This window comes from Acromyrmex echinatior, chromosome 5, assembly GCF_024713525.1.
Source record: "Acromyrmex echinatior isolate Ae372 chromosome 5, ASM2471352v2, whole genome shotgun sequence".
Classification (NCBI taxonomy): Eukaryota; Metazoa; Arthropoda; class Insecta; order Hymenoptera; family Formicidae; genus Acromyrmex; species Acromyrmex echinatior.
This window is the reverse complement of record NC_141856.1, coordinates 16,286,830-16,305,701: the sequence shown is the minus strand read 5'-3', so window position 1 is coordinate 16,305,701 and position 18,872 is coordinate 16,286,830. Positions and strand designations below refer to the sequence as shown.

Here is an 18,872-nt window from a genome sequence, read left to right as displayed (position 1 = left end):
TTTGGAGGATTTCAAACACAAAAAAACCTAAATATAATATTCGGGTGTTAAAGAGGGAGAAAATCGAAGATTGAGCAAAAAGTGCAAATAACGCCAACAGTTGTAAACATATGATGATAATGGTATCTACCATGATTGTATGTATGCTTCCACAGACTACATGTTTCCATGATTTACAGGATTCGCTAAAAATTTTGAAACTTTAAAATTATCAATTGTGCAAAACTGTAAAAAGCAATTATTGTATTTGTTACAATAATTAATTGTTTAGATGTAGCACTGTTAATAAAACATGGCTTATCCGTCATGTAATTTAGTGGAGGCGGTCGTCGATGAAGTTGCCTTGGAAGGTTTAGACGGCATTACTTTACAAGGTTATTTGATTTTACTTTTGTATCGTAAATACTATATCATTTTAAATATTTAAGATTAGATTATCATAATAATTTATCTATTTCTTTATTACAATGGACTGTTATATTAATTATTGTTTAAATATATATAATTTTGAAGTATGTATCTTATTGATTCAGCTTTATTTTTACCTTTGCATATTATTCTTTTGTTTGTTTGTTATAAATAACGTATTGATATATTTTTTATGTCTCCTTATTTCTTATTTTTAGCACTGTGGATGCGATTAGCAAACAGGTTCAATGATTCGCTGCCATACCCTAAGCCTTTTATGGAACAGATATGGATAATATGCACGAAAATAAAGGATTTTCAGTTTTATGAATTAGAAACACCCCGAGATCCACTTGTGATATTCGATCGTTATGAACATGTACATCCTGATCTTGGTATTATACAAGAACCAGTAAGTATATTAAATATAATAATACTTATATAATTTTATTATATATATAATTTTATTATATAATAATACTTGTATAAAATATTCTTACTGTAAAGCTACATGAAATGTTGAAATATTTGCTATTTCATTAAGAAGATTAAGCTATAAAGTGATTTTGTAATTACAAATAATTTGATTTTTTAATACTTTAATTCTATTTTGAATTTTAGCCAACTGTTCCACCAGATATTTATCCCCACTGTCCTATTCAAGATCCTAAGACAGGTGTGAGAGGATCTTGCTCCACATATCATACAAGAAAAGATATCACAAACAATGTGACAAATGCAAATTTGGACGAGGTGACAGAAAAATATGGACGAAGTTTAGTGATTGTAGCATCTCAACGCGTTAGATCACGAGCTTTGATGAGTGTCGAAGTAAGTCCGACATTGAAACTGAGTATCATGCACTATTGCTTCTTAGAGAGAGTAGGCCGATCTCGTTACCATGGTGAAGTCACTCAAGGCAAACTCAGCTTAGCTGCGCTCAAAGAAGATCCAAAGACTTTGTTCTATCACCGAAAGTTTCTACTGCAACACAAGTTGATCACGAAGCAGATCCATCATCAAAAGAGCGCCGGCCATTGCAACAGTGGTAGTCTGTTGCATCTGCCACGATTCTATGTAGAACGAAAGCCAAAAACAATTTATCTGGCAGAACAAGTGGTCGATATTCTACGATCCAAACACAATGGCGTGGCTGATTACGATGAGATTAAGAAGAAGCTTGGAATTGGTAATTCTATCAAGAAATTGTTTAGAATTGCCGTTTTTCAAAAAATCGTAAAGACAGACATCCGTGTACCATATAGAACATTGTATCCTAAAGCAGAGCCTAGTGAATGGCGGCAAAAGCAAGATCCTTCGAAGGAGAAAAAGATTAAAGTTGTCCAGGTGTTATATCCAGATGTAGATGTTGCTGATATATGGAACAAAGAAGAGAAGGAAGATGATGAAGATGTTGTTGAATTGGATATATCTAATCATTTGTTAAATGTTCCTTATTTGAAACAAGCAAATGATGTTATTGAAGCTAGTCAAGCAGAAGGTATATCTCAAGGTTAGTAATAAATTTAAATTATATTTTTTGTTATTAACATTTACTCAGCACTCTTGATCAGGTTTAATAATATCTATAGTTATACGAAATTGGTCAATTATAGTTATTCCTCTGAAAAATGGAATAACTGTGATTGGCCAATTTTATATATATAACTACAGATGTTGTTAAATTTGATTAAGGATATCATGTATAAACGTAATTATTGTTTTAAAATTTTGTTATCCGAGATACGAATTTATACTCAAATTGTAATACAGTAGAATTTACACACACACACACACAATTTTGTTATTTAATTTTCAAATTACAAACAAATAGAAATTAAGAAATTTTAAATTATAATTTTTAGCTAATTTGGGAAGGGAGATGGGTCTCACTAAATTACAGTCTAGGTCATTTATGAGAAATGTGGCAAAAGCGGGTATCGCTGCAACATACATGAATGATATGGGTCGGCAAAGGATTACAAAATATGTTTCAAAAAAATATGAAAAAAGCAGCAAAATGAGTAAGCAATTTAATAAAGAGGTACATAAAATTAAGGAACTTTCCAAGAAAATAACCAGTAAGCGTAAAGAGAATCCGAAGAACAAAACATCCTTGCAAGCAGAAAACGAAAAGCACCCAACAATCCACGATCAGACAAGTAAAAAATCCTCTTCTGATCATCATTTTATCGTTGATAAAATTGATGATATTGATGCACCAATTATTGATAAAGATAAAATTCTTGATGAAGAGAAAGATAAACGTGCAGATGAAAATTGTGCTAGAAAGGAAACAGAATTGAAGAATTTGTTTTATGTTGTCAATAGAATTTTACATAAATATCGATTGTCAAAAATTCGATCTAAATACAGATGTACGACGTCGAAATCTTTATTAATGAAAAAAAAATATTTCGATACCAATGTGAAGAAGAAGAAGAAAGAAAAGTTTAACAATTTTAATACATCTTTGCAGCAAATAATTAACGATGCTAAAGCTACGTCGTTTTATAACAGCATAAAGACAAATTTGATAACACAAAAGCCCATTCGCACTGGAAAAGGAGTTAATGAAGTCTTTGGTTTTATGGAAATTGTGCAGAATACAGAAAAGAGAAACTCTAATATTACATATAGGTTTGTATAAATATGCACATAAGCATAAATAAATGGTTAATTAAATTAATAAATATATTAAATCATTGTTCCTAGAGAGGAATGTATATTAGTTAAACAAGAACTTTTATTGCATATAATTTTGTCTATTTTGCTGTGATATAAAATTTATATTTTTGTAACTTTTGAATATTTTTAAATTTAGAAATACGAACACTCAGATTCTTTTATTGTAGATATCAATATTATTAAATATTTTCTCTTCTTATATTGTATTTTTATATTTTATTTTCGTATTTAGATTGTTAAGACGTGCCAACTTGATAATCGAAGCAGTGAAAGAAAATCAAGTGATTGATGATACAGCGAAACTTATGAAGATGATTTATGAGGAAGAAGATAAAGAGGGTTACGATGTGAAAATTGACAAGAGGTCTCTCATCAGACTGTTACAGAAACTTGCTAAAGATAATTTGGTGAAGAACATCAAGTTGACTTTGAGCGCAAATGGACGTGAGAAGAATTTGACGTTTATTTGTGATCCTAACATCGACACTAATCATACCGTAATTAAGTCAGCTGTCGAGCAAGCGAAGGTCAAATTCTGCTTATTAGCGTCTCAAAGGAGAGTGAAGAAGACAGATAAGCAGGAGAAGGCAGACAAGTCACCTAAGGAACAATTGCAAGAGCTCAACAAGACAGCGACTAAATTATCCTCCATGAACTATAAGCATGATCCCAAAGCTGGTAGACGTTATGGTTTCAGCCCGAAATTTGTCAGGATGCGAACGATACACATTCTACTATTCTATCTAGTCTATGATCATCCAGGCATACCGAAATTATCTCAGGAAAAGCAGGTGGAAATACTCAGATCTAGTGGATATGAAATCAGCGATGATCTCATCCCAGAATTCAGTACCATTTACAACACCGAAGTAAATTGGAAGATGTTTATTCCACCTTTACCTAAACACAATGGATGGTCTGAAGGTTGGGCATTGATGTGCGACGTTTTGTTAGGGCTGCCCTTGTCGATTTTCACCAAAATACATAATGTCCCTTTTGCGATCCCGGATTTAGATCGCTATTTAAGTCATCCAATCAGACAACATTATCTCGTAAAAAATCTTCCGGTGAGTTTTGGATATCTCTTAAGGATCTTACACATTATAGGAAGATTAAAAACGACTCAACTAAACAATCTTGAATATTAGCAATCGTAATTTTTATTATTCTGCGAATCAACTGAAAGTTAGATGTGAGCTTGGATCTTTGAAGATAGAACGCAATTTATTCTACTGATATCAATGGCTTTTATATCCTTGTGTTGATTATCTTTGTTGAGAGACTTATGTTTATGTTTATTGTTTTTAATGATCCTTTTTAAATTTTTTTAATAATGCTTACTTGGTTTAAAGATTTCTTTTTAATTTCTAGGTTACTATACGCAATAGTTTATTACATGCACGGAAGTATATATTCAATATCCATGACACTATCACCAGATTAGGCTATCTTGGTCTGGTGCAGTTTGGTCCGCAACGATTGAAAGACAAAGATCAAGTGTTCATCTATATTAACCGGCGCACGGAACTGATGGACACAACTTCTTCGGCACCGGGCTATCATAAGATCGAAGATAAGACGTATCCAGTAACTAAATACTTCTTCGATCGCACACGGGTAATGTTGTGTTATTAGAAATATTAAAAAAATATTTTAAAAAATAATGTTTGAATCTTCTAAATTTCTATTCTAAATTTTGTGGGGTGAATTTAATTCTCTAAACACCGAGAAATTAAATATAATCTTTGTATTTTATCCCGAAAAAACTGTTGTCGAAAGTGATAAAAATTACTTGTATATCTTTAGAAAATATATTTTAAAGTTTATTGGATTCAGTTCATATGTATCAATAATCACTTTTCTAGCCTAATTTATTTTAAAATTATTTTTGCTCCTATCTTATTATATTACTGTGATATTATAATTTTTACAATAAGTAATACTTATATTAAGTAATACTATTTTGTATGTGAAAGTCATACACTCTTAAAAAAACAAAGATTTAATATATTTTAAAAAATAAATAAAAGTATTGTTTTATTGTTAATATCTATGCATTTTAAGGACTAATAATTCTAAAAAAAAAATGAAGTAGTATCTCATTAATAATATCTCATTTCTTTGCAGGCCGTTGAAAAATATTGGTACGAAATGTGGACTATTTGCGTTAATACTCTACTTGGCGGTAGGCTGGTGGTACATGGCAAGGATATTCTACTTGAGGATTTATGCAAGAAGACTGCTATGATAGAAGCAGTTGCAGCACGCAATCCTAAAGAGGTTGTAGAAAGAGATACCGGTTTAGTTCCCGGAGATCATAAAGGAGCGGCTGGTACTGATTCAGCTCTCTTCGCTCATCTAAAACGCAATTGGAATTGGTCAAGTAATAGTACTAAACATCCTCAGGTAAAGAATGACGAAATCATCCAAGATTGAAAAAAATGATTGTTTTGAAAAAACAAAATAAAACATCTCTTTCTCTTTTCAAATTTTTAGATTTTTTTTAGACTAATATTATATTTTTAATATAAAAAAAATTTATAATAAATATATTTATATTAGATAATAAGCATTTTTGTTTATATATAGAAATTTATAAATCTATCGACTATTATCAAGATAAATTAAATCAATATTAGTATACAAATTAAATTGTATAGTAATATATTTACTGCAGAATATATTAATGTTATTTATGAAATATTTCTTTTGTCAGCAAACTTCTAGAACTCAGGGAAAATCCAATACAGGCCAACGGGATTTGCATTTATCGAAAATTCAAGTAAAACCAATTAAATATACAGAATATGATGGTTTGAAGAAGATTTCGGGACCACCGCCGCCGCCTGTCGTCAGCGCGACCGAATTGCAGAAGAAGATACAGGAGCAACTCAACACCGCCGGACGAAAGTACGAGGCTCTACCGTCATCGCATCAATCCAAAAGGCAGAAATCCTTTGTGCGACATGTGGTGCCGCGCAAGAAAAGTGCACGGGTCAAATTCGACGAGGACGACTATCGGGCGATGCAGCGGATGAATAAGCTGCGAGTGGAATGGGACACTCACGAAGATAACATTCTGCTAGTGTGTAAAGTAACGTCGACTTACTTGTCGCCGAATCCACGCAAGCAGATGGTCAGTTTCATAACAATACGAGATGTATTGCGAACATATTCTTATAGCTCATACAACAAGACTTCGCGCGCCTGTCAGCGCCGGTTGATGTACATGTTGCGACAGCCACGCACGGTGAACAGCGTCGCGTTGGGCGTCGAGGAGATTAAACAAGATCCGTTCGTTGATAAACGATATGGCGGTGCGATGGAGAGATTGAAGGGCGAGTGTTCAAGTTCGACAGAGTATGAGAAGCGATTAATAGAGATTTTCAAAGAGCTTGTAGATTATATCATGAAAAAGTATTATGACATTGCGGAGATTAAGCCAAAGAAGCATATGGCGATGCCAAAGACCGCGCAGGAATTTAATCTTCTTTTCGAAGTGGTCCATCCAATAAAGCCGCATTATAATAAGGGCTTTACGAAAGATGTGCGAAGCATCACTGACATTCATTCGGCGATTATTAATTCTGTTATACATAGTTCCATGTGTTGTGGAAAGGATAGGCGTTCCTGGGCCTATCAACTCTTTATGGTATGATCAATATGTAATATAAAATATTTTATTCGCAAAAATAATACTCCAAAATTTGTTTATCCTAAAAATTAAACTTTATTAAATTAAATTAAAATTAAATTAAAATTAAATTAAAATTAAATTTTTAAATGTGTGTGTGTTGAATAATATAAAATCAGCATTTCTTTTGGATCTATTAACAGATGTTATTTGACGAATAATGTCTTTTTTTATTTTTATTCTTTCTATAAGATGTCTGTCGTTTATTTTAAGTAGAATTTATCTAGTATACTTATACAATACACATATATATTGATTTTATGTTGTTTACAACTTTTCAAAATTTTTTAATTGTATGGCAAGAAATTTTTAATCGACTCATTAGTAACTTATTTTGTTAAAGGTGTATCAACACTATTCGGAGGCCCTTCTAAAGCAAGCAATGAATAAGGTCAAATCAGATCAAATGGTGACAGTAAAAAAGCATCACTTGGCAACTATTAAGAAATACGGCAACTATATGCCGATGAGCAGCTCGCAGTATCAACTAAGCATTAATTATATCCATAGGTTTCAAACTAAATGGACTTATGATGTCTTTAAAGATTCTTACAATGTCTTCGTAAAATTACTGCAATGGTATTCTGAGCAAAAAAATATTCCCTCACAGGAACAAGAAACATTTAATGGTATTGAACTTCCAGTTTCCAGTGGCATTGTCGCTGCTATGCATGATCTTTTAGCACATAATCAAATTGACTTTGACATTGAGATGCCGGATCAAATTATTATGTTAGACGCGAGATATCAAGGCAAAGATGAGACTTATTTTAGAGCTGCCCAAAGATATCAAGATATTTTAACAAGACTTTATCGTTTTAATCTTGAGAGCTTTGAAAACGATAATCAGAATGTTGAAATTTCTGGAGTTGAAACGGAAGAAACTTCTCATAAGACGCAAAAAGATTCTTTGAAGAGAAGGAGATCTGTCGAGAACGACAATTCTGAAGAACCAATATTGAAGGTCTTTTGTAAAAACGAAGAAAGTAATGAAAGAAAACAAGAAAACCAATGTAAAAAAAGTGAAGATACATTACTTGACAAAAGTAACAAACACGAAGACACGAAGGATTGTTCTAATGATCAAAGTAAGAAGAAAACGCGTACAAATCGTTCTTCAAGGAAAAGATCTACTAATATTGAAGAAGATTCTATGGACTGCGAAGGGCAGTTCTTGAAGAGAGCAAGACTAAATTCCGAAGAGTCGATAGATTTCGAGGATTCGGAAGAAAACGAGGAATCGAAGATTCTTGAAGAAGAATTATGTGAAGATTTTGGAAGCTTCGACAAAATATTTTTGAATAGCTCCAAATCTGTTAAATCGATGAATGAATTAAATGAGCAAATGAAGGAAGACGGTACATTATATGTTTATGATTATAAAATTTTTATTTCTAGAAATAATTATAAAATGAATAATTTATATGCAATATTAAATCATATTGCGATTTCTAATCAAACTTTATAATTGATTTGTCTAAAATAATATATATTGTTTTAATTCCAGATTCTTTAATGCAGCCGAGCAATATAATCGATATAACTCGGATTTCTCGACGTGTCAGTGAAATTATCAAGAACATGTCACCTATAAGTTATTTTAGTTCTTGCAACAAGATAGGGGCTACAAATGACGTTCAAAAAAAATATACTAGAATATCCATGCTGAGGATGAAGGAAGAATTAAATGATCTCTCGATGACCGACAGTCATCACGCGCATGAATACTTCGTAGTTAATAGCTTTAGGATATTCTATAGCTTGGAATTGTCATCTTCAACTATAGAAACATTAAACGTTGAGAATTTTCAAGGTTATTCGGTGCCTAGTCAATTAGTACCACTGAAGATCGAGACTGTAAACGATTTTCTCAGCGAGTTAAATCAGACTGCAGTTTTTCCGAAGAACGTTGTTTCTTACACGGACTATAAGAACGAGTTTATAACGAAAAACAAAGAATTAGCTGCAACAATTAATTGGAAATATGCCGACGCTGTGTATGAGTTCGTTCAAGAGAAGAAAGAAATCGGTGTCTGTTCGCAAGAGCTGCTGGTAATTCATTTTTTCACACACACACACACACACACACACACACACACACACACACACACACACACACACACGCACACACACACACACACACCACACCAGAGAATTTTTTTTTTACATTTCAGTGTGTGTTTCTTTGTATCATAAAGTTTACAAAAATGACAGTACTAAAAAATCCACGTTTCCAGATTTGTTGAATTGTTAAATGGATTTAGTTATCTATATTTAATATATTTTTTAACGATAAATTTTTAACGGTTTTTTTTCTAGCGATTTTTTGCATTTTAAATCAGCAATTCTTCTAAAAATATTTTACTAACTTAGTTATTAAAAAAAATTATTTTTCTTTTGCCTTGTCCAGGATGAGTTCTTCAATAAACAAGGAGAAAATTTGTACAAGATTGTTTCGCTTTTAACAGAAAATCGTATATTTGTACGCTCTGGTGTCATCAAACCACGGTACATTCATCATCGTTATGTGGATCCCTGGTTAATTAATTCCTGTAAAATATATCGTCTTGAACAAGAATCCTTAGTGCCATTTAAGGATAGTATATATTCCACAATGCATCAAGGGAAAATAGCTGAAACAAACACTGAGATGGATGCAAAAGATATCGACAATGAAAAAGATGCAAATAAAAAACGTAATATAGTTATATTATATTTTTTAATTTTATATTTTGCTAAAATATTTATTTTAATAAATAAATGAATATAATTTTTGTTTATAATTACGGTAAAATAAGATTTGATATTACAAATTCTATATTTCATTTGAAAAATTTTATTGAAATATAAACTTTTATCACACAGAATATTTTATTCAATTTATATTTTATGCTTTACTATATTTCATTGTATGTTTCTTGATATCATAAAGTTTACAAAAGTGACAGTACTAAAAAATCGTTTTCAGATTTGTTGAATTATTAAATGGATTAAGTTATCTATATTTATATATATATTGTTTTTTTTAACAATAAATATTTAGAATAAACATATTGCAGGCGAAATAGATAATGCGATACCTTCAACATCATCGGAGAATCAAGACAGCAAAGAAAAGAAAAACACGAAAACGGACAATGACATAATTAACGAGAAGGATGAGAAGAAGGAAGGTAGCGAGAAAAACAATTTACGTACAAGAAAAAGAACGCATAAGCAAAAGACACGTTTACTTCCACAAAAGGATGTGTATAAATCAGCGCAGCAATTAGATTTCACGTATGAAATTACATACGAATAAAAAAAAATGTTTTCTCAGAAACCTCTTGAAAAATGATATTGAACTGTATTCTCTTTCAGAACTGTTGAAGAAATAAAAGTTGCAATAAGACCATGGATACGTATAGACGGCGTACTAAATCGCAAAGTTTTAGATCGAATGTTAGGTGCAGTTCTGAGTTATTGCATGCTTCATCCTGGACTCACGATGGCGAAAATGCAAAGCAGATTTATTCCCGTTCTACAACCCTATCATACACGTGAATTAGTTGAGGTACGTTTTACTGATTGTCTATATACTTACAAATTGATAAATCATTTCTGCACTCTTAAAGAAAGACTTCCATTAGATCTTATGTTAGATATAAGTACTACAGAGTTTCTACAACTTATTGAAAAATAATACAATCTGTATACGTTTTCTTTTTGATATTATTACAAGAGCTAACTTTCGGTGAAAATAATTTTTTGCAGATGCTGGTCAGGTTGGGATGTTTAGAGAGTAAGCTCTTGAAGAAAACATGCGTTACTCTATTCTCTGCACCACCTACAGTTAATATTAGTAATTTAAGTATGTGATCACTAAAATTAATATTACTAACATTAAAAATTTTCAAATTTCTAATAATTGATAGTTGTTAATTAAGGTCTGCATCAACATATTTACATTATAACATATTTATATTTTGTTAATTATCGTACGCACTCCATGTGATGTTCTCAAAATATTATAATCTATCTGTACATAAATATTATTTTATATTATCTCTATTTTCGTAATTAAACATAAATAGATACTAATATTATAATTTATAAAAGATTAATCTATTTCGATAACATCTCGATAACGATGTATCTATTTTGGTAACATCTCTCGAACATCAAAAATATTTATGTACTAATTTCAGACAGTTTGCTTTCTTGTCTAATACAATCTATAAAAATATTTTGGTAGAGTGCTTTATATGATAATATGTAGGATTTCATTTTATTACAAATGTTACATAGTTAATCTCAAGAAAAGATAATAAGTACTTACCATTTGGTAACATAAATATCGTTCTATCTTTGTTATTCATAGAATACCAAGAAAGATAGAACGATGTTGACTTACGTCATAAAAGTATCATATGTTATTATCCAAAACTTGCTACTTTCTGATATATGCTACATTTCTTTTTTTTTATCTGATTTATCTTTGTTTTTTATCAAATTCGTTATAATACATTCTCACTAATATATTTTTTATTTAATTTTAGCTGCGGACACCGTTGGTTGGTCCACTGAAGATGAAATAATACTTGAGTCTACTATAGATGCTATATTGAAATTTAGTATATTCTTGAGTACGAGAACATATAGCGCAGATTTTATGCCGTAATTATATATTTTTAATGTATGTATACATATATCTGTATCATATGTATTGTATATATGGCAAGCACAGATGAAAACAGTATTAGTCATATCTATTGTATTGGGTCATCTAAAAAGTATCTGCGGTTTTTTGTCACTAGATGTGTGTTGATGGTCATATATCTAGTGACAAAGTACCGCGGATACTTTTTAGATGATCCAATATATGATTATAACTGCGTTCGATTTGGACATTTTCAGTGTATCCAGATATGTTTTACATCAAATATATCTGATACAAAGATGGAATGATGATTATAAGTGCTTGAAGCATATGAGCATCCAAATCGTACGAAACTTATATTATGACTATATATAAAATATTATTCTACAATATAATATAGAAAGATATTTATCTAATACTTTTGTATATATGATATTAAGAAAATATTCCCGAATGAAATTATTATAATATTTCGATTCTGTATCTCTTTTAAAAATCCTTTGTACTTTATTATTTTATTATTTTTTTCAGTAAATATGTAAAGATTGTAATAAAGATACGTTGATGTTAATAACAATGTAATTTTTAACGAAGGATTTTTGCGGAAACTTTTTGCGATAAATTAAACATTTCGGATCTCGATGTATTTTTATGCGCGTGCTAAAAGACACAATCATTTTTGAAATTGCCGCGATTCAGCAAGAATAGCAATTGGCTGATAAATCGTACACAAACTCGAGGTCAACCAATCGAATTTATTATGCTGCAGCTGACGTTTTTTATGAACGCACGTATCGCTTCGCGCGAAATTTTCGTTTCTCGTTTGTTAAGAAACGTGATGGACATTATTCCTTTTCCATATACTTTTCTGTGATTTCTCTCCTTCGCCTTTTTTCCTCCGAATACACTTCCATTTTAACTTTGTCGTGTCGGTTCATCTAACGGATCGTTTGTTTATCTCCGAAAAGTTGCTCCCACGAGAAAGGGGGACTCGAGAAATGAAGAGCCGTTTGTGTATCGACAGAATGCGTAAGAGACTTGAGAATAAACAAGTACCAAGTTTTGTTTATGAAAATTGAAGAACTTATCGCTCGTGAGTTGTTATAGAGAATTTATAATCTTTCTTCAATCAATCAATCTTAACTTCATGATTGAGGTGTGTCTACTGTCTTGACTGTAAGGTAAACATTTTCTAAAATTTCTCGCCGCATTTATGGAAGGTATGAAAAGACACGGATGAACAAATATTTACAAATTGCAGTGTATGTGCAGGAAATTAAAACTTATTGTAAGATAAGGTTTGTAAATTAATTAAGCAATTTTATGAATAACTTACAACAATTTTACACAGACAGATTTTGTGTACATTGTACATATATCTAAAAGTAGATAAACAATAGTAAGCAAAGCTGTGAAAAATTGTTGAATGATAGTTCATTGAATTTGGGTTTTGTTGTAATGATAATAAACCAAATAATTAAAAAATGGAAACGTAATATAAACTACTTAATAGAAAGAAATTAATGAATTATATTTTAAAAAATTAATAAATATATATTACGAGCAGTTTATCATCATTGTTATTTCTAAGATATAATATTGCAGATCTTTATGTCTTAATTAAACTATTTTTTATAAGAAATTTAGTTTAATTTAAATTCTTATTATATAAGAAACAAATCTTTACAGGTACATGCTGCTTACATATTTCAAAGCCATGTTATGTAAAATTATGTAGTAACATTGTGTACGATACCATGATGAGAACATTTGAAATTTGTAAATTAAGTCTTTTGTAACATTTAATACAAAACTTGCAGACTTAAAAACGTTAATGTACTTTGTTTAATGTACAAAATATAAGATCAAAAACATTTGCTGATTAAACTTATATTTGTTCTTTAGGTATCTAAGTAGAAAGTAAATTGCAGTGTGTTAAATAATATTGCATTAAAAAGAATGGATGGAACTGGAACTAACACTCGTTGGTGCTCTGCACCAGGTTGCATGTTGAATATAAAAATAATGAGACGACATTTCTTTCGATTTCCAAAAGATAGGAAAAGGTATTTGTATCTAATTCAAACCAGTCCAAATAAAACCTTGTGATCTTGATGTTAGAAAGAATTTGAGATCTTGGACAGAGAAGGAATTAGCAAATCGTATTGGTTAATTGAATTGTTCAAATGTGACTTTGATTTTGATTTTTAGTATTTGTTAGACATGAGGTTTAGATAATACATTATGTATAAATTTAAATATCTTTTTTTTTATTATATATACTCTTTGAAAATTAATTTTGTGCTTATATATGAAATAAATCTGAATATATCTTTAAATTTATGTTGATATATAACATCATATTTTTATTGTCAGATTTATATTTGAAATTATATAATTTTAGATGGTTAGAATGGATTAAAGCATGCAATAGAATGGATTTGGTGCCAATAGGTCCAGAATTTGCGAATCGATATTATCGGATATGCCATTTACATTTTCGAGTAGAAATGTTTCGAAATATAGAAGGAAGAATTTATCTTAGTAAAGAAGCTGTGCCATCAATATTTTTGAAACCATTACAACAAACAGGAGAGTAAGTAAATATTTATATTTATATATCTGTTTCTAGTACAGTTATACAGATATATTGCTACAATATTGCTAGAAATAATTTCCAAATGAGACTATCAGATTTAAAAATTGTATTTAAGAAAAATTAAAAATGAAACTTTTCTTTCTCTTTTTTTAGTGGTAATTCGTCTACGACTTTGTTTCAACCGATTTCTTTTGTAACTATATTTTTGAAACCAGAGAGCAGAAATAGGTAAGTTCGCAAATTCTATTTGAATTTTCTCAGCTGACTTTTTGCTCAAGGAGTAAAATAGTTTCTAAATATAATGCAATTCTTTTACAGAAACTCTACAGATTTATCACAATCTGAAGTATCTGAAACGCATCCCATGAAACCTGACGAAAGGTGAGCTTCTTTTTGTTATAAGAATAATATAATCTATTTATGATATAAAGGATTCAAATAAATTTGTATATACATATATACATATATAACTATATATACAACATCTATAACAGATATAATAAATTCCGTTTTGTTGCATGAGTATTATATTTTTTATTGATCATCTTTATTGAATAAAAATAAATTTCTTGATGTAGAGATACAGCCATAATTTCACCAGTACAAGCACTTTTTCCAAGATCCTCTTTAAAACAAACATATGAGGATAGGTAACTTCTGTTTGCCTTAATATTGATATTGTGTTTCTAATTCAGTTTTTAACTTATGTTCTGTGTTATAACAAATAATATATTTAATTTTTATCAGAAATGTATCATCGGCTCAAACCTTGTTGCTAGACGTGAAGAAAGAGAATGATAACAGGTGAATTAGAAATGTAGAGATGTTAGATGTATTAAAGTCAATTAGGCGCGTTTGAATATATTATTTTCAAAGGATATCTAACTCATTTCTTTTCAATTAATATTTAGCATTGCCTTATTTATTTCTGTTTTGCTAATAGAATTTAATGTAAATGAAGTCTTAATTTACAATATGTCGGAAAAAATAAAAGTATTAAAAATGCACTCTATTAATAGGAATACTTCCGCGGAAATACAATTTATTAAAGAAATAGATACGAATACGGAAGCAGTGTCGACATTGGCGCGAATATTTCCAAAAGAAGAGTACAGTAATTCGTAAGTTACGATTTTGCAATCTCAACTTATATAGCGTCATTTATAACCGTTAAATACAGAAAGTTATTTCTTTTTTAAATAGAGATATTATAGATTTAACGTCTATAGACTCTCCAATGCCAACAACGTCGAAAACAGTATCAGTTTGTACACCACCATCAAAAACAATATCAATTTGTACACCACCATCAAAAACAGTATCGATTTGTACAACATCGTCAAAAACAATATCAGTTCATACAACGCAACAAAATGGTGACAAGTAAATATCATTATCAAGGATTAATATTATTAGTAAAAATGTTAAAATTGGTAAACATTTATTTCAGCGATTAATGTCAGATTATTTCACTAAAATATACAAAAACATTAATTTAACAATAAAATAAAGATATTATTAGATTAAACATAAATTTTGTTAAATGTTACAGGACACCAAAAAGAAGACATTGGAATATTTCGACACAGACACCAGAAGCTTGGATTCGAGGGAAGAGACCTATGGAAAAATCTGAGATTTGTGCCGACAGTTTGATCACAAAGCGAAGGAAAACATTCGACGCGGAAAACGAAGATAATCGTCTGAACATGGATCAATTTAAAACGGCGTGTATAGATTTACTACCACGTAATTCCGCCATGTTAGTCTCAGCGTGCATCAATGCTTGCGAGAAGCCTAAGACTAAAAAGAATTTTAAGGATAAGCAACTCGCGCTCGAGTTATTCTTCATGGCATCAGGTGCATACAGATTTTACCGGCCGTTGTGCTTGCTGCCTACAACGCGTCAGTTGTGGAGACATATCCGCAATTGGGATATGCCGCCCGGCTTGAATGACAATGTGCTTAATGCGTTGCGTTTGAAGATCAAATCGCTGCCGTCAACGGAAAGACATTGCTCCCTGTCTGTGAAAGAAATGCGACTTAGGCCACATCTCTTCTACAATCTGACGCGCGACAAAATCGTCGGTTTCCACGATACCGGTACAGAAAAGCGGCGCACGTTAGCGAGAAAAGTTTTGGTGATAATGGCGTGTAGTTTAGTTGGCGACTGGGAACAGCCCATCGCCTATTACTTTCATAGCAACACATATCACACCGATATCTTGAAGGATCTGATATTCCAAGTAATAATTAGATTGAAGAGCATCAATGTGACCGTGCATGTTCTAATTACCAATACATCACCAACGTTTCTGCGACTATCACGACTACTAGGGATCTCTGCGGAACGTCCGTCATTCCTGGTGAACAACGAAAGAGTATTTTTTGTTTTTGATGTTACACGATTAATGAGAACGACCAGAAACGTGTTCAGAATTCATGACTTCCGCTTCCGCGAGAAAAGAGCCTCGTGGACGGATATCGAACTCTTCTTCAGGCGCGACAGCCAGATGCGACTGCCATTGGCCCCTAAATTGTCTTTGAGTCATTTGGAGCCCAAAGGATGTCAAAAGATAGAAACTAAGTACGCTGTTCAAATATTCAGTGGTAGCATAGCTGCAGGTTTAAGCGCGCACATTGCATCCGGTGAATTACCTCTGGAAATGATCGGCACGATGGAGCTTATACACAATTTTGATCAGTTATTCGACATTCTTAATTCCTCTGCATCGACCAAATCGAATACTAAGAATTTCGAACAAACTTTCACGGGTAACATGCATGAAATGAGCTTTTTGCAGCAGACACTTGACTTCTTGAAGTCGATTAAGGTAGTGGACAGGAATGGCACGTGCATCAAATCGATCAAGTGCTTCGATCATTGGCAGATTACGATCAACGCGGTTATTCAATTGTGGAATGTGTTGCAACAGCATCAACTCCCTTCCCTTTGCACAAGAAGATTGAATCTAGAGAGCATCGAGCGCGTTTTTCGTTCTATTAGACGACAAAGTGGAAATCGCATTAGGCCCACGCCTATTTTATTTACTTACGCATTCAAGAATCTCGTCAGCAAGCACTTCCTCGAGCATTCAAGTGGGGGCGATTCTGCCGTGAACGGACAGAAGATACTCAAGCGAATAGAGACAGCGTCAACCCCGTCGGCGTCCTCTTTAGCTAATGAGGTTCCGCCCGCTACTCAAGTAGTTTTGAACATCTCGGCAACGAATTATCGCAACATCGATTTGCGACTGCCTGAGAGAAGCGCGTTTAAGCGTGTGTGCGAGTTTTTGCTCAACGAGTGTTTGCTGGTACACATTAATTGCAACATATGCATTGCCTATGCTACCAAGGAGAGTAATTCGTCCAGCAGAGATACATCGAGCTCTTTCCATTTCTACGTTTCCAGCCTTGAAGACACGTTCATGCGCAATTTCGAGAAACTTTCTATCGAGAAGAATCTCGGAGCACAGATGCTGCAGCTCGCGCAACAAATCGACTACAAACCGCCCTGTCCGGACTTCCCAATTGTTTTCCTGATCAAACTATTTCTACGTATGCGAGTATATTTTACGTTGTCGCGGCACAACAAGATCTGCAAAGGCATAGAATCACGCAGCTCCTTAAATGTGATACAGTTATAAACTGCTCAGTTTTTATTGCATTATCTACGTTCAGGTTTTATTGTGCATTGATTAATATTTTATTAATTAGTATTGTTTTCTTTATATATTTTTTTATATATTATAGCGCTTAAATGCAAAAATTTAACGCGGTATTTCCACGTTGAATGAGCAATCATACAAGTTCCTGAATTTCATGACTAATTTAAAGAAAAGTGCGTTTTGTATTAAGCAAATAGATTTGTGTCGAATATAAATTTTCGCTGAAAGTTGCCTGATGTCAGCTTACACGGTTTTAACTGTAATTTTGAGATAGTCTCTTTTGACATTGGTTTTATTGGATTAACTAATTATTAATAATTATTCTGTTGTTGCATGCTACGTTTAATCAAATATATTTTATTCGTGTATTATTGATTACACATTTGACATATTTTAAAGTGCTTAACGAAATTACGATTTATAGATCGTTATTAATATTTACTTTTAATTTACTTCTTTATAAGAAAATATTCTGGATGATTACAGAACATATTCTTTTGATGAAAAGATTATTTTGGTGTTATTAAAAACTTTGAATTTCGTTTTAAATAATTAGTATAAGTTTTTAAGTTTATAAAACAAAGTTATAACTTAACAATGTTCATGGAAGTCTTCAATGCATTATTATAAATTTTATTACGGAGTAAGAAAGCATATTTAATTTCATATCTTTCGTTTCATTTATTTCTGTTACGAGATCAAATATTCTTATATTCCTTCACCATAAGAGTAAAATACAAGAAAGTAAAACTGAAATAATTTTTAAAATTGATATTAAATATTCTACTTCAATAAACTGAATTTTATAAAGATGCCTGATTAATTATTTAATTATATCAGTAAAGTCAATACTGTTTCCATTCTTTACTTATTTCATTCATTCATCACTAATAAAAGTACACATTTTTTATTTCATTACAAGATTATACACGTAATTGACGTAACAGTTAATATCTTCCTTTTCAATCAGCTTGGAATCAGTACAATGACCAAATAGCGTGGTACGTAATAACCTTTTTCGTCATAGAACTAAGGGTTAAGTGCCTCGCTGTGTGTGTGTATATATATATATATATATATATATATATATATATATATATGTATATATATGTATATATGTATATATAATATATAAGAAACGTCCAACGTTACAAGTAGGTCAAGCTATGACGCGCA

The 18,872-nt window shown here is 31.4% G+C and overlaps 2 protein-coding genes across 2 annotated transcripts; both read left to right on the top strand.

The window, feature by feature from the left end:
- Positions 1–107: 107 nt before the first annotated feature.
- On the top strand, positions 108–12,006 carry LOC105147916 (general transcription factor 3C polypeptide 1). The gene is made up of 15 exons (XM_011059288.2): positions 108–374; positions 627–820; positions 1,030–1,921; positions 2,274–3,048; positions 3,329–4,163; positions 4,468–4,713; positions 5,224–5,502; positions 5,813–6,748; positions 7,134–8,148; positions 8,298–8,842; positions 9,201–9,486; positions 9,850–10,069; positions 10,151–10,343; positions 10,544–10,640; positions 11,329–12,006. Exons 1-15 carry the CDS (start codon positions 293–295, stop codon positions 11,448–11,450), a joined length of 6,717 nt encoding a protein of 2,238 aa, XP_011057590.2. The 5' UTR covers positions 108–292; the 3' UTR covers positions 11,451–12,006.
- Positions 12,007–12,144: 138 nt separating this feature from the next.
- Positions 12,145–18,746, top strand: LOC105147948 (uncharacterized). Its single transcript, XM_087406263.1, has 9 exons — positions 12,145–13,495; positions 13,834–14,025; positions 14,182–14,256; positions 14,347–14,409; positions 14,607–14,678; positions 14,776–14,832; positions 15,048–15,149; positions 15,232–15,411; positions 15,581–18,746. The coding sequence occupies exons 1-9, from the start codon at positions 13,389–13,391 to the stop codon at positions 17,673–17,675; spliced, it is 2,943 nt and encodes a 980-aa protein (XP_087262389.1). The 5' UTR covers positions 12,145–13,388; the 3' UTR covers positions 17,676–18,746.
- Positions 18,747–18,872: the final 126 nt, after the last annotated feature.

What these genes read in the sequence shown, in the direction of transcription:
- LOC105147916 (XM_011059288.2), top strand. Translation starts at nt 293, where the DNA reads ATGGCTTATCCGTCATGTAATTTAGTGGAGGCGGTCGTCGATGAAGTT. An exon ending in TTGGTATTATACAAGAACCA is followed by an intron (nt 821 to 1,029) that starts GTAAGTATATTA and finishes TTTGAATTTTAG; the next exon opens with CCAACTGTTCCACCAGATAT. An exon ending in GCGCAGCAATTAGATTTCAC is followed by an intron (nt 10,070 to 10,150) that starts GTATGAAATTAC and finishes ATTCTCTTTCAG; the next exon opens with AACTGTTGAAGAAATAAAAG.
- LOC105147948 (XM_087406263.1), top strand. Translation starts at nt 13,389, where the DNA reads ATGGATGGAACTGGAACTAACACTCGTTGGTGCTCTGCACCAGGTTGC. An exon ending in TTTCCAAAAGATAGGAAAAG is followed by an intron (nt 13,496 to 13,833) that starts GTATTTGTATCT and finishes ATATAATTTTAG; the next exon opens with ATGGTTAGAATGGATTAAAG. An exon ending in AAGAAAGAGAATGATAACAG is followed by an intron (nt 14,833 to 15,047) that starts GTGAATTAGAAA and finishes CTCTATTAATAG; the next exon opens with GAATACTTCCGCGGAAATAC.